This window comes from Rhinatrema bivittatum, chromosome 1 (assembly GCF_901001135.1).
Source record: "Rhinatrema bivittatum chromosome 1, aRhiBiv1.1, whole genome shotgun sequence".
In the NCBI taxonomy this organism is placed as follows: domain Eukaryota; kingdom Metazoa; phylum Chordata; class Amphibia; order Gymnophiona; family Rhinatrematidae; genus Rhinatrema; species Rhinatrema bivittatum.
Window position 1 is genome coordinate 502,442,402 of NC_042615.1, and position 17,641 is coordinate 502,460,042.

A 17,641-nucleotide genomic window follows, 5' to 3' on the forward strand; every position below is an offset into this window, starting at 1 on the left:
GATAGAGGTGTTTAAAATCATGAGAGGTCTAGAACGGGTAGATGTGAATCGGTTATTTACTCTTTCAGATAGTAGAAGGACTAGGGGACACTCCATGAAGTTAGCATGGGGCACATTTAAAACTAATCGGAGAAAGTTCTTTTTTACTCAACGCACAATTAAACTCTGGAATTTGTTGCCAGAGAATGTGGTTCGTGCAGGTAGTATAGCTGTGTTTAAAAAAGGATTGGATAAGTTCTTGGAGGAGAAGTCCATTACCTGCTATTAGGTTCACTTAGAGAATAGCCACTGCCATTTGCAATGGTTACATGGAATAGACTTAGTTTTTGGGTACTTGCCAGGTTCTTATGGCCTGGATTGGCCACTGTTGGAAACAGGATGCTGGGCTTGATGGACCCTTGGTCTGACCCAGTATGGCATTTTCTTATGTTCTTATGTTCTTAACTTAAAGATAATCATAATCTATTGAAAATAATAATATAATCCCAAATGATCTATTGGAGAAGCAGTACAAGTAATAGGTATTTCAGAAAATGGAGATGCTGTCTCCAATATTGTCTTCTAGTGCCATATACTCTCTGAACTCTAGTTTTATTTTTTTTCTGGTATTTTGCATACAAACACCTAGGTGAATTGTGGTCTCTTTTTCACAACCTGCTTATTAGCAGTTAATTCAAGTAATATGGAATTGGCTTTCCCCCATATCCTCATGTCAGGATACTGACCCTCTTTTAATGGATTCATTTTGTGAATACCCTGGTACATATACATAGAAATCCTTAATGTGCAGGCTATTCTATCCAGGCCTGTTCTCCTTCATGCCCTTAAATACTTTCCTGACATTTACAGCCTGGGGATTGGGAACTTAGAACACTTCTCCCCCCCCCCCCCCCCCCTTCCCCCCCCGGTAGATATTCAGGCTGAATTAGCCATTACATCTTAGCATGGCGAGTTTATGGTAAGCAGACTTGCTTTTTTAGCCATTGACTCCTAGACCTTATATCTGAAATGTGGGAGAGGGTTTTGTTAGAGGAACAGGGATGGTGCAGTAGAGTTGGAGTGCACATGTCCTGTTTACCCTTCTTGTTTGCACTTGTGGCTTGTTGCTGCAAACCAGATGGACTTCTGGTCTGATCCATTGTGGTGGTGCTTTATGGCTGTGGAATTTGGATTGACTGAAAGTTTTTTGCACAAGATGCTCTGCAGGCAGCTGAGACTATAGGATACTTCATGCTGTAGCAGTGCAAATGCAGAACTAACTTACTCAAAAGCTTGTTGGTTGTATGGAAACTCACTTCATGCCATCTTCCCCTGCTTGACCTTCAGGTGCTGGGGTGGGTGAGGTGGAAGTGATAATTCAAGACCCCAATGGCAGGAAGGATGCAGTGGAAGTGCAGCTGGAGGACAAGGGAAACAGCACCTACCGCTGCACGTACAAGCCCACCTTAGAGGGGGTCTACACAATCTACATCACTTTCGCTGGCACCCAAATACCCAAGAGCCCCTACACTGTCACCGTTGGACATGGTAAGTTTGCATGGGTGGTGTTTCATGTCTTCTGCAAGCCTCTAGTGTAGGAAGGAGTCTGGTGCTGCTTAGTTTTATCAGCCACAAAGCTGCTGGAGTAGAGCCTTATTGACAAACTTATCCTCTCAGATATTCACCTCTTAGCAGGGAATTTATGGATATTTTGGGTGCCCCCCCCCCTAATCAAACCAACATTGTCTACCAAAAGGCTTGCTGGGTTTTGTTTACAAAGTAGCTAGGGCAGGGCTGCCCCTCACCTGGATTTTTGGTTTTGCATGTTCTACAAAAGGGCGATGTAGACAGGTAACTAATTTATGAACTGCTATATGGATGGAACTGAACAATTGTTACTACTTTAAGATGACTTTATTTTGTATTTGCTAACTTTGACTGCCTGCTAGATCAATGTTTAACACTCTCTCATCAAAAAGACCCTCACTAAGTGGGTTATTGGGTGGTCCATAACAAATGTTTGAGATTTGGATAACTTGGGCCTAAGGACCAGGTTGTGTACACCTCATGCATGTTATGAAGTCTGAACCAGGCCAGAATGCTGTGGAGGACTAGCCTCGACCATTTTCCTCTTAAACGGACACTCTGAACCAGTAGATGGCCAAGGGCAGATGGTCTAAATGAAACACTAGCAGATGGTTTATACAGGTACTCTTTTGATAGCACCCAAAAACATCTGAAGGAATCAATTTGACCATTGGTTCCCATGAGGTGGTTATACCACAGTGGAGGATAGGTATTCATGGCTTGGTTCCCTGCTGTGGTAATAGGTTGGACTAAGTCATGGACAGGCTGAACCAGACTTGGCTTTGCACACATCCCATTGCATCTTTAGGACTTAGGTTTATTGTCAAGAAGTTCATAGATGCAATAAGTAAAAGCAGGGCTAACTTATCCTAAGCTTACATTGAACTGTGTGGGCCTCTATTTTTAACTGCTGTTTCCCGACTCTTATTTCTGTCTCAAATTCTTGATGTCTCACTATTCTTGCTACTTCTCCCTCTCCTGTGCTTCAGTAATGTAGGAGAGCCAAGCTCCACTTCCTGGACCTTTTGATGTCACTTCTCTCATGGTAACTTTGGGAGCTGATGAATGCTACTTGGTTGTCTGTAAAATGTGCACCTTTCCACCAGAGCAGACTCATGCATGGGAGTCTTGGGTCTGGTGCCCCGGTGAGGAATGGTCCAGGGTCACTGGCATGTCAGATCAGGGACAGGCTGAACCAGTCTTTGTTCTGTCATCCATTGCATACAGACTTCTAGTTCTTTTTGTTTTAAGATAAGCAGGAACAAATTCCCAGCATGAAGTGGTGCAAAACCAGATCACTTAGTCTGTCCCAGGTGGCATGGATCCATCCAGTAACCTTGGGCCATTCTTCCTACACAGGATAACTAGATTAATCCTAGTTTACCTTGTGTTTGGCGTTCATTTAGAGTGTGTGCAGCGTTTTTGACTATTCACTTGTTAAACTGATTCCCTTTTGCTTACTCCTAGATCAGAATCTTTATTCCACCACTCACTTGTTTCCCTTAAACTAGTGTCCAGATTGCAGGAGCCATCTGCACTTGACTAATTCAATTCCTTGTAGGTGACTAGACAGATACCTGCAGAACAAAGGAGCCCCTGGGAGGGTAAAAGGCTAGAAATGCAAATTTAAAAGGTGGGGGGGGGGGGGGGGAATTCACAAACCAGTCGAACATTGTGACATCTTTAACAGACAGACTTATCTTACCCCTGATGCAGTAGGGATAGGGAATGCTGAATTGATGCATCCTGCCTGCCCTGTTGAGTTAGATTTTAGTTTGGCACTTTTTTTTTCATGGCAGTTTCCTTAAAGCATTGAAACAGTTATGGTCAACAGATGAATCCCTGTTCCATGGAATAGGTAGTTCCTGGTTTTGCCTTCCGTCTTTTGAGACTTGTAGTTTTGTCCTTTTTTCTAATTAAATTTCCATGCAGTAGGACAGAAGATCCTCTCATAGAGGGCTAAAGATTCATCTGGGGACTCCTAACGTCATAGTCCTCAGAGCGCACACCACACAAAGTTATTTTGGTTATGTAGCAAATGCTGGGGTGGAAGCTTTCCCAGTGCTGGGAGACCTCTGGGTAAAGGTTTTGCCTCCAGCTGTCGTGCATACCAGGGTAGAAATTGGCAAGCTTTTAACAGATTTGGAGTTTATGCTCCAAAGGACAAATTGTTTAGTTTAAGAGGACCACTTAAAATGTGGTGGTGGTGATGCAGGGGAGAGGCTTGGTGGCTTTCTGGGGAGGGAGCTCAGCATTCGTGAAGGCGATTCTTTGATGGGCTGACTCCTGGAGGAGAAGCCAAGCATGGTGCAGCATTAACGTTGTGGCCCACTACCCATGATCGACCTTGGGGTGGGGAGAATCACAAGCTTAAATATACTGACCTTCAACTTAACCAGAATAAGGTGGGGGAGGGGGGGATGTTGTGTGCATGAACTTTCTTCATTGTTATGTTACTCTGAACATATATACTGCAAGTGGCACATTCTAGGCATTAAAGTGGAGGCTGAAAGCTTTGCAGAAACTGAGGGGGTTTCTCTCTCTAAAACGTTCTACCCCCGTCCCCTCCAGCATGCAATCCCAATGCCTGCCGTGCAGTTGGGCGTGGCCTGCAGCCAAAGGGTATTCGGGTTAAGGAGACGGCAGACTTCAAGGTCTACACGAAGGGCGCAGGCAGCGGAGAGCTGAAGGTTGTGGTGAAAGGACCAAGTAAGTTGCATCTTTTTTTTCCTAACCCAAGTGATTAAATACAAATCTGTAGGACTCCACATCTTTGGGACACTTTTTTTTTTTTTTTAACACTGTTCAGTGCAGTCTTGTATGTATAATCTGGTTGGGGGATTTAGCACTTCCTTGGATCTATATCCAACGTAATCGCTGTGGGGCAGGATGTGACCACTCAGACCACTGTAAATGGGGCCTCATGAGTATTCCATGTCTGTAATGTACATTTTTTTTCTTTTCTAGAGGGTACAGAAGAACGTGTGAAGCAGAAAGACCTGGGAGATGGGGTCTATGCTTTTGAATACTGCCCCAGCACACCGGGCAACTATACAATCACAATCACATGGGGTGGGCAGAATATCCCCAGGAGGTGAGGCTTGTGGCCTAGACCTGTCACTTGGCATCTCTTTGAACTGGTTTTGCAACTTACTGGATGCTTGCCACCAACTCTGCTATAGCAGCCAGGAGCCTCTTGTCCACTAGGTGTTAGCACACTTGGCCATGACTTCTTGAAGACATGGGAAGAGAGCATCTTGCATGGAAGACCAGGTGGCCTCTGAACACTTTCTGTAAAATGAGAACCTGGTGGGATAGTTCCTCTTTTTTTTTTTTTTTTTTTTTGTTTAAGATGGCTGTCCTGTCTGCATGGAGGATGCTGCAAACACTTAAATTGCAGTAGGGGACATTTGAGGCAGCAAGATGGGCTTTCTAACTTTAAAGGCAGTTAAACTAGCTCCCTTGGCAAACCCTGTAACTTTTTTATCACTCAACTTTTGTATTTTTCAACTTGGCAGTCTTTTCCACCCCTGTATGTCCAGTTCAATCAAACAGGGCTGGGCTTTCAATACTACCTGGGAACTTGTCTTTATATTCCCTCCCAACATAACTTCAGCCAGCAATTGTAGCTGGATTGGGGGCCATGCACAGGGCTTCTACCAAAACTCTGCAGTCAGGAGCCTAAATCTAGCCACTAGGTGTTGCTGTTGCAGAATGATTGGGATTGCCACCTCCACAGCCCAGCTAACACAATCTTAACCCAGGGCCCAACACTACTACTGGACATTTTTTAAAAACTAAAACATCCTAAGTTTGTTTGTTTTATGTAGGATTGGAGGGGGGACCTCTGACTACAGTGGGACAGATTAGGGTCCCTCCTGGCCCTGGCTTTTTTATAAGATGTGTGCTCTTTATTTTTTATTTTTTTTTATATTCATGGAGGTTTTTTCTTGTCCAGTCCCTTTGAGGTCAAGGTGGGCACAGAATGTGGACCACAGAAAGTGCGGGCGTGGGGACCTGGTCTGGAAGGAGGTGTTGTCGGAAAATCAGCTGACTTTGTTGTGGAGGCCATTGGGGATGATGTTGGCACATTAGGTATGTACTAAGTAGGCAGAGGCTGGGCTAAAGCCATATTAGTTTGGAGGAATTTATTTTTCAGCTATCCAGCGTCTGATTGGGCAAATGAGAAAGTAACTGATAAAGGAAATCCTTGGAAATCCCCACTGTTACTGGCAGTGGTTGGGATTCGTGCATTAAAAGTAATGCCAACTTGCGGCTGCCTAGTGCCACAGAACCAGCTGCTTTGGAGTGTGGCATGAGGCCTGATATAAAACTTGTTTTATTTTTTGTATAGCTTTAAGATGGCTAGTACATCGGGGGGGGGGGAGGGCATTGAGAATAGGGAGTTCCTTCCCTTCTGGTTGTCCAAGCCATTTCCTGTTACCATAGCAGTGTCTGCTCTGGGATTGCAGCAGGCCAGTCAAATGGGCTATTGATGACCAACCTCCTTACCCCACATTCAAATCTATATATCTTTTTTACCCCAGGTTTCTCTGTAGAAGGCCCCTCACAGGCCAAAATAGAATGTGATGACAAGGGAGATGGATCGTGCGATGTCCGGTACTGGCCACTGGAAGCGGGTGAATATGCTGTCCACGTTCTCTGTAACAACGAAGATATCAAACAGAGTCCCTTCATGGCAGAGATCAAACCAGCACCCAGGGACTTCTACCCAGAGAAGGTACTGTGGTGTCCAGCTGCCCTCTGAACACACTGGGCCCTTGGCTGCAGTTCAACGGTGTTAAGCTTTCCTGGCTAGCAAAATAGGTTCCCCCCTCACCACCACCCAGTATGAGCTTTATACATAAAGGAAGAGAAATTCTGGAACATCTGAGGTTGAAGATGGGGCAGAGATGAGTGAATTTCTGGTCAGGCTTACACCTGGTCATGTTTTATAGCACTCAGACCAAGGGTCCCTCTGATTCAGCATACTTTCTGACAACACTAAGCAGCAGGAGCTCAGGCAGTGTAAGGAACCAGGGGATGTGAAGAGTGCTCTCCCTTACAACCTCAGTTTTCCAGTGGTCATAGCTGAAGGATGCACTGAACCCTGATTATTTATTTTTGTTTTTTTAATATAAAGTCATAGGCTATCTTCCATAAATCTGGTTATACTCTGCCTAGATAGGTTCCTGTGGTGGTAAGTTCCACGCGAGAGATGTGGTGACATAGGGATGGAACTGGTCTGATCAGGGAGGAAGGAGACTGTGTCCACATCTTACCTAGGTAACACCTGCTCTCTGCCCTTTCCTTGCAGGGTCAGGGAATGCTAAGCTCCTGCGGCTTGATGCAGAGGAGGACCTCTCTTGCTATGGGCTCTCACAGCAGCACTGCCATTGAGCATAGATTACTTTTTTTTTTAGGTAGCGTTCAGTGAAGAGGCCGTGCTGAGCCAGTCCTGGTTTTACTCCACGGCATCTCTAGCACTCTCTTCCAATTTCCCCAAAGAGAAACTCGGGTGACAAATCAATATAGTGGTGAGGCAAAACAAAACCAAAACAGGATTGGCACAGCCTGGTCCTGGCTGACCCAGAACCACTTTAAGAAGCTCCCATTGGTAGCAATAGCAGTCTAAAAGTGTCTCTGCTTCTGGGGGAAGGTTGCATCCTAAGCTGTAACAATTCTTTTGTCCCTTCTTCTGCAGGTGAAAGCCTACGGGCCTGGCTTAGAGAAGAGTGGCCTCGCCATCAACAAACTGGCAGAGTTCACTGTAGATGCCAAGAATGGGGGCAAAGCTCCTCTCAGTGTTCAAGTTCAGGTAAAAACAAACCCCCCTCTTTTTTTTTTTTTTTTTTTTTTTTTTTTTTTTTTTTTTTTTAATGGAGCGCTTCTGTGCTAGTCGCATGGGAGTCCTGGGAAGGAGGCGTCCCCTTTCAATCACAAGCAGTCTCCTTGCTTATTTAGAGGAAGAGGAGACCTTCCCTCCAGAATTCTGGCCATGGACTGACACTCATAACTATTTGCCTTGCCTCATGGAGCCTGAGCAGGGATCTGAAAGTCTCAGCTGCCTTGGCAAATTACATTGAGTTAGGCTGTGAATGGGTCCTCTCCGGTTTGACCTTGACTTTGGTTTGTGGTGACCAGAAGCATTTTTTTTTTCAGAGAGCCTTTTATAGGAACAGGTCTTGTGGTCAGTAAACTCTGGCTGTGGCGGTCAATCTGGTCTCTGTCCCTTCCCCCCCCCCCTTAGAGTGATGGGAGGATAGGGGCAAAGGGCCTGCAGTATTTAGAAGAGGCCACAAGTGAGTGTTAATGGTTTTAAAGGAGTTGAAAATGACCATCCAGCATAACTGTACTTTCTCTCTCCTTAGGATGGAGAAGGAACCCCTGTCGAAGTCACCACGAAGGACAATGGAAACGGCACCTACAGCTGCTCCTACCTGCCCAAGAAGCCCCTGAAGCACACAGCTGTGGTGTCCTGGGGAGGAGTAAACATCCCCAACAGTCCCTTCAGGGTGAGTAGTGAGCACTCCCAAGCTAGTAGCTGTGGCAAATGCCTACCATGATCTGCTTCAATCATGTCTCTCTTGCCTCTTGCTATATGGTGTCATAATTCTGAGTTTCTCCTTAGATGAATATTGGTGCTGGCAGCCACCCCAACAAAGTGAAGGTTTATGGACCTGGTGTGGCCAAAACTGGTCTAAAAGCCCATGAGCCCACCTACTTTACTGTGGATTGTGCAGAAGCAGGCCAGGGTGAGTCTTCCCTTCATGGTCTCATCATCACCTGTATTGGTAAGGCTTTCTGCTTTAGGAAAGAGTGGACTGGGTCCCTTCTGAAGCAAAGGACCCTTCATGTAGACCCTGTAGCTGGTTTGAACTATCTTGCCCTGGCTTTCTTTAAAGATTTAAAGAAACAGGCCAATGTTCTACTGGCATGCAGAGTTACAAGTCAGAACATGCACCCCATAGTTCTACTGCCAGCTGCTCCATTGACAGGAAGCCTGTCTTGTATTTTTTTTGGTTGTGCTTCATGTCCCTTGACTGCTATAGAGAAGTAATGGCATTGAACATAAAAGCTGCTAATCTGGATCAAAGTAATATGCCCCAGCTTCCTGTAAGCACCCACTGCTTGCTTCTGTTAGGAAGTGTAACCCGCAACAGTTTACTGTCTAGATTAAGAGCAAAACCCACCTTTAGTTTTAATTGAAATATGTATAGTTGGCCGACATTTGTCTTAGTTTTTGGTTGATTTATCACAACTAGGATTTCATCTTAAGTGCTTACAGGTCCTAACAGACTCGTTAATAGGTCCCTATTGGCTAGCTTAGCACAAGCAGTGTTCTCAACATAAATATTTTAAGGCACCAAAGATCAGTTTGTATAATTAAACTCAGCTGCAGTAACAAGTGAAGTGGGTAGCCCTAGTGGTTAGAATAATGGACTTGGGAGCTAGCTGACCTAGGTTCAAATCCTGCTAATGGAGATGTGACTTGTCGGATGTCACCAATATTTCAGCTACTCACTTAGAATCTAAGCTCTTCATGGCAGGGATTCATTGCATCTTAAGGTGCTTAGGTATAAGATATAGAAGTGCCAAAATTAAAGCGCTGCCTGTATTACCTTTCATGAAAATAAAGGTCCCTCTATGCCAGTCACACACTCCTGGTCTTATAATCATGGTTTTGGGGTGTACTTGAACCTTCTTTTCCCAGTGTCCACTTGTTGGGAACTTGCCAGTATAGCCACCTCCAAAGGCAGTTGTATCCATAGCCACTCCCCCTCCACCCCCCCCCCCCCCAAAAAAAAAGCTTAAATAGCTTAAAACATGCAGGAGACACACGAGTCGTCCTTGTGCAGTATGTCATGCATTTGTGTGTTTGCTCCTTTCCTAGGTGATGTGAGCATTGGTATAAAATGTGCCCCAGGCGTGGTGGGACCAGCCGAGGCAGACATAGAGTTTGACATCATCCGCAATGACAATGACACCTTTACAGTGAAATACACACCACCAGGGGCTGGCAGCTATACCATCATGGTGCTCTTTGCTAACCAGGTGAAGACTGGGGCCTTCTGGTCACATGGCTGGGTGGAGGGATGACTTAGTTAGCCCTAGGATAGGCTGAGTTGGTCCTGGTTGTACTCCTGGTGCATGCATGGAAATGTAGTTCCTAGAAGTTCTAAAAGATGGGGGGAAAAAAAGCAGTATGAATGCAAAACTAATTACTGATCACTCTTCAGTATCAAATGTTTTTGCAATATCTGGCTTTAAATGCAGGGAAGGGAGGAATTTCAGCTCTGGGAAGGTTCCATATTAAAATGGGATTCAGCTTGCATGGCCTTCCAGTCACTTTTCAGTTTTGTTCCAATTGTGTACCATCTCTAATTTGTGCATTAGAAACTTCGTACTTAACACTGAAGATATAGGTCAAATCATGTTACATTGGTTTTCTGGTTGGGTGTTTATGACCTTTCTACTTGAAGCTGATGGCTGAAGCACATTCTAATTTGAGTGGAGGGGGTTGAGGGGTTTTTGTTTAACTTCCTGTAAGGTGTGTGTGGGATGTTTTAATTGCAGGATACTAAATCCTTGGTCAGATGTCTCTTCACTCTGTTCCTAGAAGTTGTGGTTTGTGGACTGCTGGCACTGCTTACCCTATTCCTGCTCCCTTATTTTATTCAGCTGTTAATCTTTTTTCCCCTTTATTGTAGAGGGAAGAACATGGGGAGCTTAGCTACCTAGGAATGGTGTGAAGATGTGGCAGAGGGGAAACCTTTCCCAGTTTCCTTTGGGAAGAGACCTGGGGGTATTGGAAGGCAGTGGTAACTGTGAAAGCTCCCTGTAAGTCTCTGGTTTTTCTTTTCAGGCCACCCCAATGAGTCCTATTAGAATCAAGGTGGACCCCTCCCATGATGCCAGCAAGGTGAAAGCAGAGGGTCCTGGCCTCAACAGGAGTGGTAAGTGATAATGACAAAGTTCTAGGTGCCAGCTCAGTAGCCAAAGATTGACAAAATCATGTTCTGAGACTACCTAACATGCATGCTTATGTGACTTCCAAGCCACAATTGCTAGACTTACTCTTTGGTTGCCTTTTAAAGGGAGAGGGGAGGGGGAAAATGCAATAGAGAAGCATCATGGCCTCTGCCAATCATTCACAGCAGTTTTTTACTATAAAAAAAAGGCATTTACATATCATTCTGGAAATGCAGACTAGCTGAGGGGAACATTCTCCCATTATGGATACTGAACCAGCACAGTCAAACATGAAGAAACTTTTCTGCATCCTAGGGGTAGAAATTGGGAAACCCACCCACTTCACGGTCAACACAAAGGCAGCTGGCAAAGCCAAACTGGATGTGCAGTTCACCGGTCCAGCCAAGGGGGATGCCGTGCGAGACTTGGATATAATCGACAACCATGACAACTCCTATACAGTGAAATATACCCCTGTACAGCAGGTAGGCAAAAACTCCTCCTCCAGAGCCACCTCCCTTTCAATGTTCACTTTCTGGCTGCTCATTCAAAGCCATGGCCGCCTTATGCCCACTTTCTGCTGTGCTTAATGAACAAAGCAGGACTATCTGGCCTCCCCTACCTCCTAAATACTAAAGTACTGCCTGGCAAAGTTTTTGAGTTTAATTTCAAATTGACAAGGCTGAATAGAACCAGAATGTTTTTTTAAATCACTGCAGTAATTATACTTTTTTTTTTAAATTTATGGTGGGGTGGGGGAGTGGTTTAAAATAGAATGGCTACAAAGCAAAATCATGAAGATTACATACGACTGACAGAAACCTGTTTTGTTGGTGGTTAGGGAAGCTGGCCAAAGCAGAGAGCAGCTCACCCTGCTGTACAGCCTAGAAGCCCCTGGCATGACCCCAGTTGGCAGGTGGCTAGGTATTTTGGGTAAGATGACAATTAAGGCTGTTTGCTGTTTCTGCTTCTTGGGTTGCTTGATCAAGTCTAGTATAATGGATCACTAGTGAAACAAAGGAAGACGAAACTCAGATTCATGTCTGTAATTATGCAGCACTGCAGAATTCAAGAGTACCTGTTGCGTTATGAATCATGTTGAATGGGGTTTGTAAACCCCGTTAGTGTTTGATTACTTGTGTAATGAGAAGTCATTTTTTTTTCTTGCTTTGTGATCAGGGGAAAAGGTTAAACTTGTAATTAGCATCTCCTTTAATTGGGAATAGCATCCAGTGCAAGCCAAGCCATGTTCCATTTAGCATATCCCTAGGACATGCTGTTCCTTTCCTAGGGAATTCTAGGATTTGTTCAGCTAACTTTTTTTTTTTTTTTTTTTTTCCCCTCTTCCTGTAGGGTAATCTGGGTGTTGGTGTGACATATGGAGGAGATCACATCCCCAAAAGCCCTTTCCCTGTGGGGATTGCCCCAACACTAGATCTCAGCAAGATCAAGATATCTGGACTAGGAGACAGTATGTATTTTGGCAACAATTCTTAGTCTGAGAGTTTGGGTTAGGGGGAAGACTACATGGATTTTTTTTTAGCCAGAGTGGGGTGGTTTCATGCTTTTTAACTGTGTGAATTTTGGCCTTTCCTGCAGAGGTAGAAGTTGGCAAGGACCAGGAGTTCACTGTGAAGTCAAAAGGAGCAGGTGGCCAGGGCAAGGTAGCATCAAAGATCACTGGCCCTTCTGGGAAGCCTGTACCCTGCAAGGTGGAGCCAGGCCTGAGCCCTGACAACAGCAGCGTAAAGTTTATACCACGAGAAGAGGGCCCTTATGAGGTGGAGGTCACTTATGATGGAGTACCCATTCCTGGCAGCCCCTTCCCTGTGGAAGGGGTCCCACCTACCAATCCCTCAAAGGTAAAACTTAGAACACGCCATTATCTGATACATGGTACACACAACTTGCTTCCTGGTTTTAATACTTGCCCACCTGATTTAACTTTTGGATGCATTTTTAAGGACCCCTTTATTCTAACAAGCCAGTAATGTTCAGGATCTCTAGCTGACACCCACCTTGTACAAGTTCTCATTGCTGCTTCATTGGGTTGCTTCTCCTGCAGGTAAAAGCCTATGGTCCTGGATTGAAAGGAGGTACAGTGGGCTCTCATGCTCCCTTCACTATCGACACGAAGGGCGCCGGGCTTGGTGGCCTGGGCCTGACTGTGGAAGGGCCCTGTGAGGCCAAGATTGAATGCCTGGACAATGGCGATGGCACCTGCTCTGTCTCCTACCTCCCCACTGAGCCAGGCGACTACAACATAAACATTCTCTTCGCGGATACCCACATACCTGGCTCCCCCTTCAAGTCCAAGATTGAGCCTAGCTTTGACCCATCAAAAGTGAAGTGCTCAGGCCCTGGTCTTGAGCATGCAAGGGTGGGTGAGGCAGGAAAGTTCAGTGTGGACTGTTCCAATGCTGGCAGTGCTGAGCTTACCATAGAGATCATCTCGGACACAGGCATGCAGGCAGAGGTCCATATCCAGGACAATGGGGATGGTACCTACACAATTACATACATCCCCCTCTACCCTGGCATCTACACCATCACCATCAAGTATGGAGGCCAGATGGTGCCCAACTTCCCCAGCAAACTGCAGGTGGAGCCTGCCGTCAACACATCTGGTGTGAAGGTCTATGGACCTGGGGTAGAAGGGAAAGGTAAGACTAATGGTGCTAGTATTGGTAAAACCTTACTTCTCACAGACTTAATGCTTCTAAAATGATAGAGGGCTTGCAAATACATCTGACTTCTTTCCCTTCAGAATGAGTGTTATTTGAATGTTTCTATATAAAAATTATCTAGCAGGTTTAAATTATTCAATGGGAAGGTCTTACCTTAGTTTTATTCAAGGCCCGGGAGACATGATAGAATGTGAGGAGGGAGCCTTAAAGGTGTGGGGGATCCTTGGAATAGCCTAGCAGCTGGATAATGGTCAAAACAGGCAATTCAAAGTATGCTGTGGTCAGACCTGCAAAGGAAGGTTGTCTCCATTTTAAGTTTGCAATTCTAGGAGGATCTACATATTTCCAATCTTAGAAGCCAAACTTATTTTGCATGGAACAATATGGTCCCATCAGAATTCCAAGAGATGGTAAGGTTCATCAGCAGAGTAGGTGTAGGAGATGGGTACATGCTCAGATACAATTGCAAGAAGCTGACAGCTTATTTAGCTAAGCAATCTGGTCACCCATGCCATGCTCATCAGGTAATGGACAAAGCAACAAACTGTAAGCAGTCGAGCATGTACAATTGTTAGCTGGATGATATTTAGCAGAGAGCAATGGTAAGGGCAAGGAAGGGTGATGTAGACAGGGTCAGCTGGACAGAACTGGTGGGCGGAATACTCAACCGCTGAGATCCACTGTTGCTGTGAGTGGGTGGAAATGGTTTGTGTGAACTTTAGAGAGCTCTGCAGCTTTTTTTCCCACTTTTTAAAAATATTCTCCCTGGTCTCTTGCCTTCCAGGAGTGTTCCGTGAAGCCACAACAGACTTTAATGTGGATGCACGGGTCTTGACCAAGACAGGCGGACCCCACATAAAGACCAGAGTGTCCAACCCATCAGGCAACCTTACAGATGCCTTTGTGCAAGACAATGGGGATGGCACCTACAAAGTGGAGTACACCCCTTATGAGGAAGGTATGTTGGAGTCTTGCCCCAGGCTTGATAATTGAATCTAGTAGACAGGGTTACACAGCCCTACTATCCAGTGATATGAGGTACAGGCTGCAGTACTGGAAGCTTGTCTGGTCCTAATCTTTGGACCCAAGAAATAAGAAGGTAGGTGATCTAAAAAAGCCATAAGGTAAAACAAAAGAGAGATGCCAAAAGTCTTTATCCAATATTTATTGAGGTGGAGACTTATTTAAAAACTGCCCGACTCAGGCCAGGTTTCGCCGCTCTTTCAGCGGCTGCCTCAGGGGCTATAAACAAATCACAATGACACATTAATAAAACAAAATTAAAAACATTGACACTGTACAAACATACAGAAAAATAGTGCAAACTTGGTGACATAGATATACAGACATAAATAATCATGCAGCATCAGCTGTACTATGACTAAGGTTGAACATTACCAATAGATATATAGTGAAATTTTTATCATTCTTTGAAAATTTTTTTATTAAAATGCTATTTCATATCTGTACCCCATTAAAAAAAAAATTTTAATTAAAGTGTTCATTTGGTTTGAAAAATAAACTTTCTTTCACAAGACTTGTGATGCAATGTCATTTGAAATTCATCCACAATGGAAGTGTATCTGTAAAGATATATTAATGATCTTGAACATAATAAAAAATAAAGATGGAGGACTGAAACTCACACTGTAGAAAAACAAAGGTACCAAATATTTGACTAGTTAACATTAGAAGGATGCTGGTACTATTTGTGAGACATCGTCACAAATTATTAAAAAAATGTTTATGAATAAACCTTAAGTTGTATCTGAAAAATCATTCATGTAGACTCCATTCACTTAATGGTGCCTAAATATTAAATTGAAGTGTAACTGTACAGCTTAATTGATTAAATATCGGATAAAGACTTTTTGTCATCTTTCTTCTTTGGTCCTAATCTTTGACACACAAGGCACTGGCATTCAAGGACACTTTCTTTTATATAGTATACATATGCCAGTTCTTTTTCCTAATCAATTTAGATTTAAGAAGCATTTGACAAACTTCTTTAACTGATGCTGTTTACAAGGATGTGATTCTGGGGAATCTTATTTTCTTAATTTAATTGACCTGTCTGCAGCTTTTGATACTGTAGATCTCGTTACTTCATAGACTGACTGACAGATTTGGGATTGGTGGTGACTTTCTTCCTTTCTGATCATTTCAGGTTAAACTTGGTGATCATTTTTCTGATGTTTCAAATTGAAACAGGCGTGCCAGAGGACTTGTTCCTTTCGGCCACTCTTTTCAATATCTATATGCTTTCTTTATGAACATTCTTGGGATATCTTTCTTTTATGCTGATCTAAACTTTTTTTAGATCCCTCTTACTAATTTGCTTGATCATACCATCACTTTGAATATTTATATGAAGGCTATTAAAGTGCTTTCCCATCTCAAATTTAACATTAAACACTAGACAGTTTTTGGTTAAAGAGAAATCTTTCCATAGATAAGCCTTTATTTTTGGATCTGGGTACTCTATCTGATAAAAGTACATGATTTGGGAGCTCAATTAGATGAGAAGCTTTCTACTAAACATGTCAAAGTTAATCAGATTGGGCTATGGGAAACTGCTACTTTTTTTTCATCCATTTAAAACCTTAACTTTTGACTTTCCTACAGTGCTTCAGACTCTTAACCTTTCCAATCTAGATTACTGTAATTAGTTACGGTTTGGTCGTAGGATCTTTGCGATTGTTGCAGAGTGCTTCAGCTAGATTAGGATGTCAAGTTTTTGATCATATTACACCCACTTTGATTCTGTTGCATTGGTTACTAGTTCAACTTAAGATTCAGCATAAAATCCTCACTAGAATTACAGTCTCATGTTTTGGATTGGTGCAGTGCTGTGTTTATATACTCTGCAACAGGCTCAATAGATAGCAAGATAAAGGCTCTTTATTACCACAGTTAGGAGTGCTTATTTAAGTAAAGTTAGAGAATGTATCTTGTATAGCAGGTCCAAAGCTGTGGAATTCTGTTCCTGAATCATTAGGTATAATTGATCATTTGTGAATTTAAAACATGATGGTTCAAGAATGCTTATGGAGGAGTGAAAATCACATAATTGAATCAAATATTGTCATGAGTGAGTTTAAAGTATACCTAAAATGGATTTATTTTTAGATGTTTTCAAATTGTTCAATTTGATTTTGTAACTGTTGTGATCTATATTTGGAATGACTGTATATAAAATGTATAAATAAAACAAAGCTAATAAAAGCCACAGGGCAGATTGACTTGAATTTTAACACTTAATCTGGCTGCTTTAGCTTGTACGCAAAAAATCTTTTTTTTTTTCCTCCATTGCTAACTGTTAAATTGGATCCTCCATGTGTTAGGTGTGCACTCAGTTGATGTGACCTATGATGGCAGCCCAGTCCCCAAGAGCCCTTTCCATGTTCCCGTGACAGAAGGCTGTGACCCCACCCGAGTCCGGGTTCATGGGCCTGGAATCCAGAGTGGTACCACCAACAAGCCAAACAAGTTTACTGTGGAAACCAGGTAAGGGTTTTTGAGTTTTACTCAACAGCAAGTCTAAAGGAAGTTATGGGGCCCCTGGAACAGGAAAACTCTATTCGTTTATTAACCCTTCTGGACAAATCTGAATACAGCAATAGTATCCTAAGGACAGGGTCATAGGCCAAAAGGTTATCTTGCTGATACAGTGCAAAATGAAATCAAAAGGAGGTATAGATGTGCTTTGGTAGACATTTACTCCCTCTGGAGAGCTGCTATAATACCTGCTAGAGTAAGGCAGGAAAATTATTGCCTTGTATAAGCTGGTGTTGCCTCCACCTTTAGTCCAGAATACTGTGATCAGCTGTGGTGTCCAAGAGAACAATTGTACTTTGAATGGACAATTTGATTTGTAGTAAGTCTGTTAGGCTGCAGAAGATGTCCTTGCTCCCGATTTATGAATGAATTAACTTCTCTCCCCAGGGGAGCTGGTACAGGAGGCCTGGGCCTGGCTGTTGAAGGCCCTTCAGAAGCCAAGATGTCCTGTATGGATAACAAAGATGGTAGCTGCTCTGTGGAATATATTCCCTATGAGCCTGGCACATATAACCTCAATGTCACCTATGGTGGCCACCAAGTACCAGGTGAGAGCCATCTTATTGGTAGTGCTGGACTTCTGTCCTTGTGCTTGACTTTATTTTTTAGGAAGGTAGCCCTTCCATACAAATCTATGGGGCCCTGGATTTTGCAATTGGAGTAGGTCATTCTAAACATGTACTTCAGGAGGTTAGTCACATGATTAGTTGTATTATCTAAGCTCTTCTCCAAAGAGCTTAGATAATACAACTTTGACTATCACTCCAGGGTTGGTGGCAGTAGTGGAATAGGAAACTGCATCTGCAGGGTTTGCACCTATTCAATTTTGGTTTTCTTTTAGCTACAAGGCCAGCTGT

General features: G+C 43.6%; 1 protein-coding gene across 4 annotated transcripts in view; it reads left to right on the plus strand.

Moving 5' to 3' along the window:
* Positions 1–17,641, plus strand: part of FLNA (filamin A) — a 159,452-nt gene that overhangs the window by 111,143 nt on the left and 30,668 nt on the right. For all 4 annotated transcript variants that reach the window (XM_029610111.1, XM_029610131.1, XM_029610121.1 and 1 more), the window contains exons 9-25: positions 1,327–1,527; positions 4,138–4,275; positions 4,534–4,660; positions 5,525–5,661; positions 6,114–6,307; positions 7,271–7,384; positions 7,938–8,081; positions 8,198–8,321; positions 9,461–9,621; positions 10,433–10,523; positions 10,855–11,024; positions 11,893–12,010; positions 12,139–12,401; positions 12,605–13,202; positions 14,011–14,184; positions 16,571–16,733; positions 17,172–17,332. In XM_029610111.1, the coding sequence (XP_029465971.1) occupies positions 1,327–1,527; positions 4,138–4,275; positions 4,534–4,660; positions 5,525–5,661; positions 6,114–6,307; positions 7,271–7,384; positions 7,938–8,081; positions 8,198–8,321; positions 9,461–9,621; positions 10,433–10,523; positions 10,855–11,024; positions 11,893–12,010; positions 12,139–12,401; positions 12,605–13,202; positions 14,011–14,184; positions 16,571–16,733; positions 17,172–17,332 (3,078 nt within the window). The remainder of the gene's footprint in view (positions 1–1,326; positions 1,528–4,137; positions 4,276–4,533; positions 4,661–5,524; positions 5,662–6,113; positions 6,308–7,270; positions 7,385–7,937; positions 8,082–8,197; positions 8,322–9,460; positions 9,622–10,432; positions 10,524–10,854; positions 11,025–11,892; positions 12,011–12,138; positions 12,402–12,604; positions 13,203–14,010; positions 14,185–16,570; positions 16,734–17,171; positions 17,333–17,641) is intronic.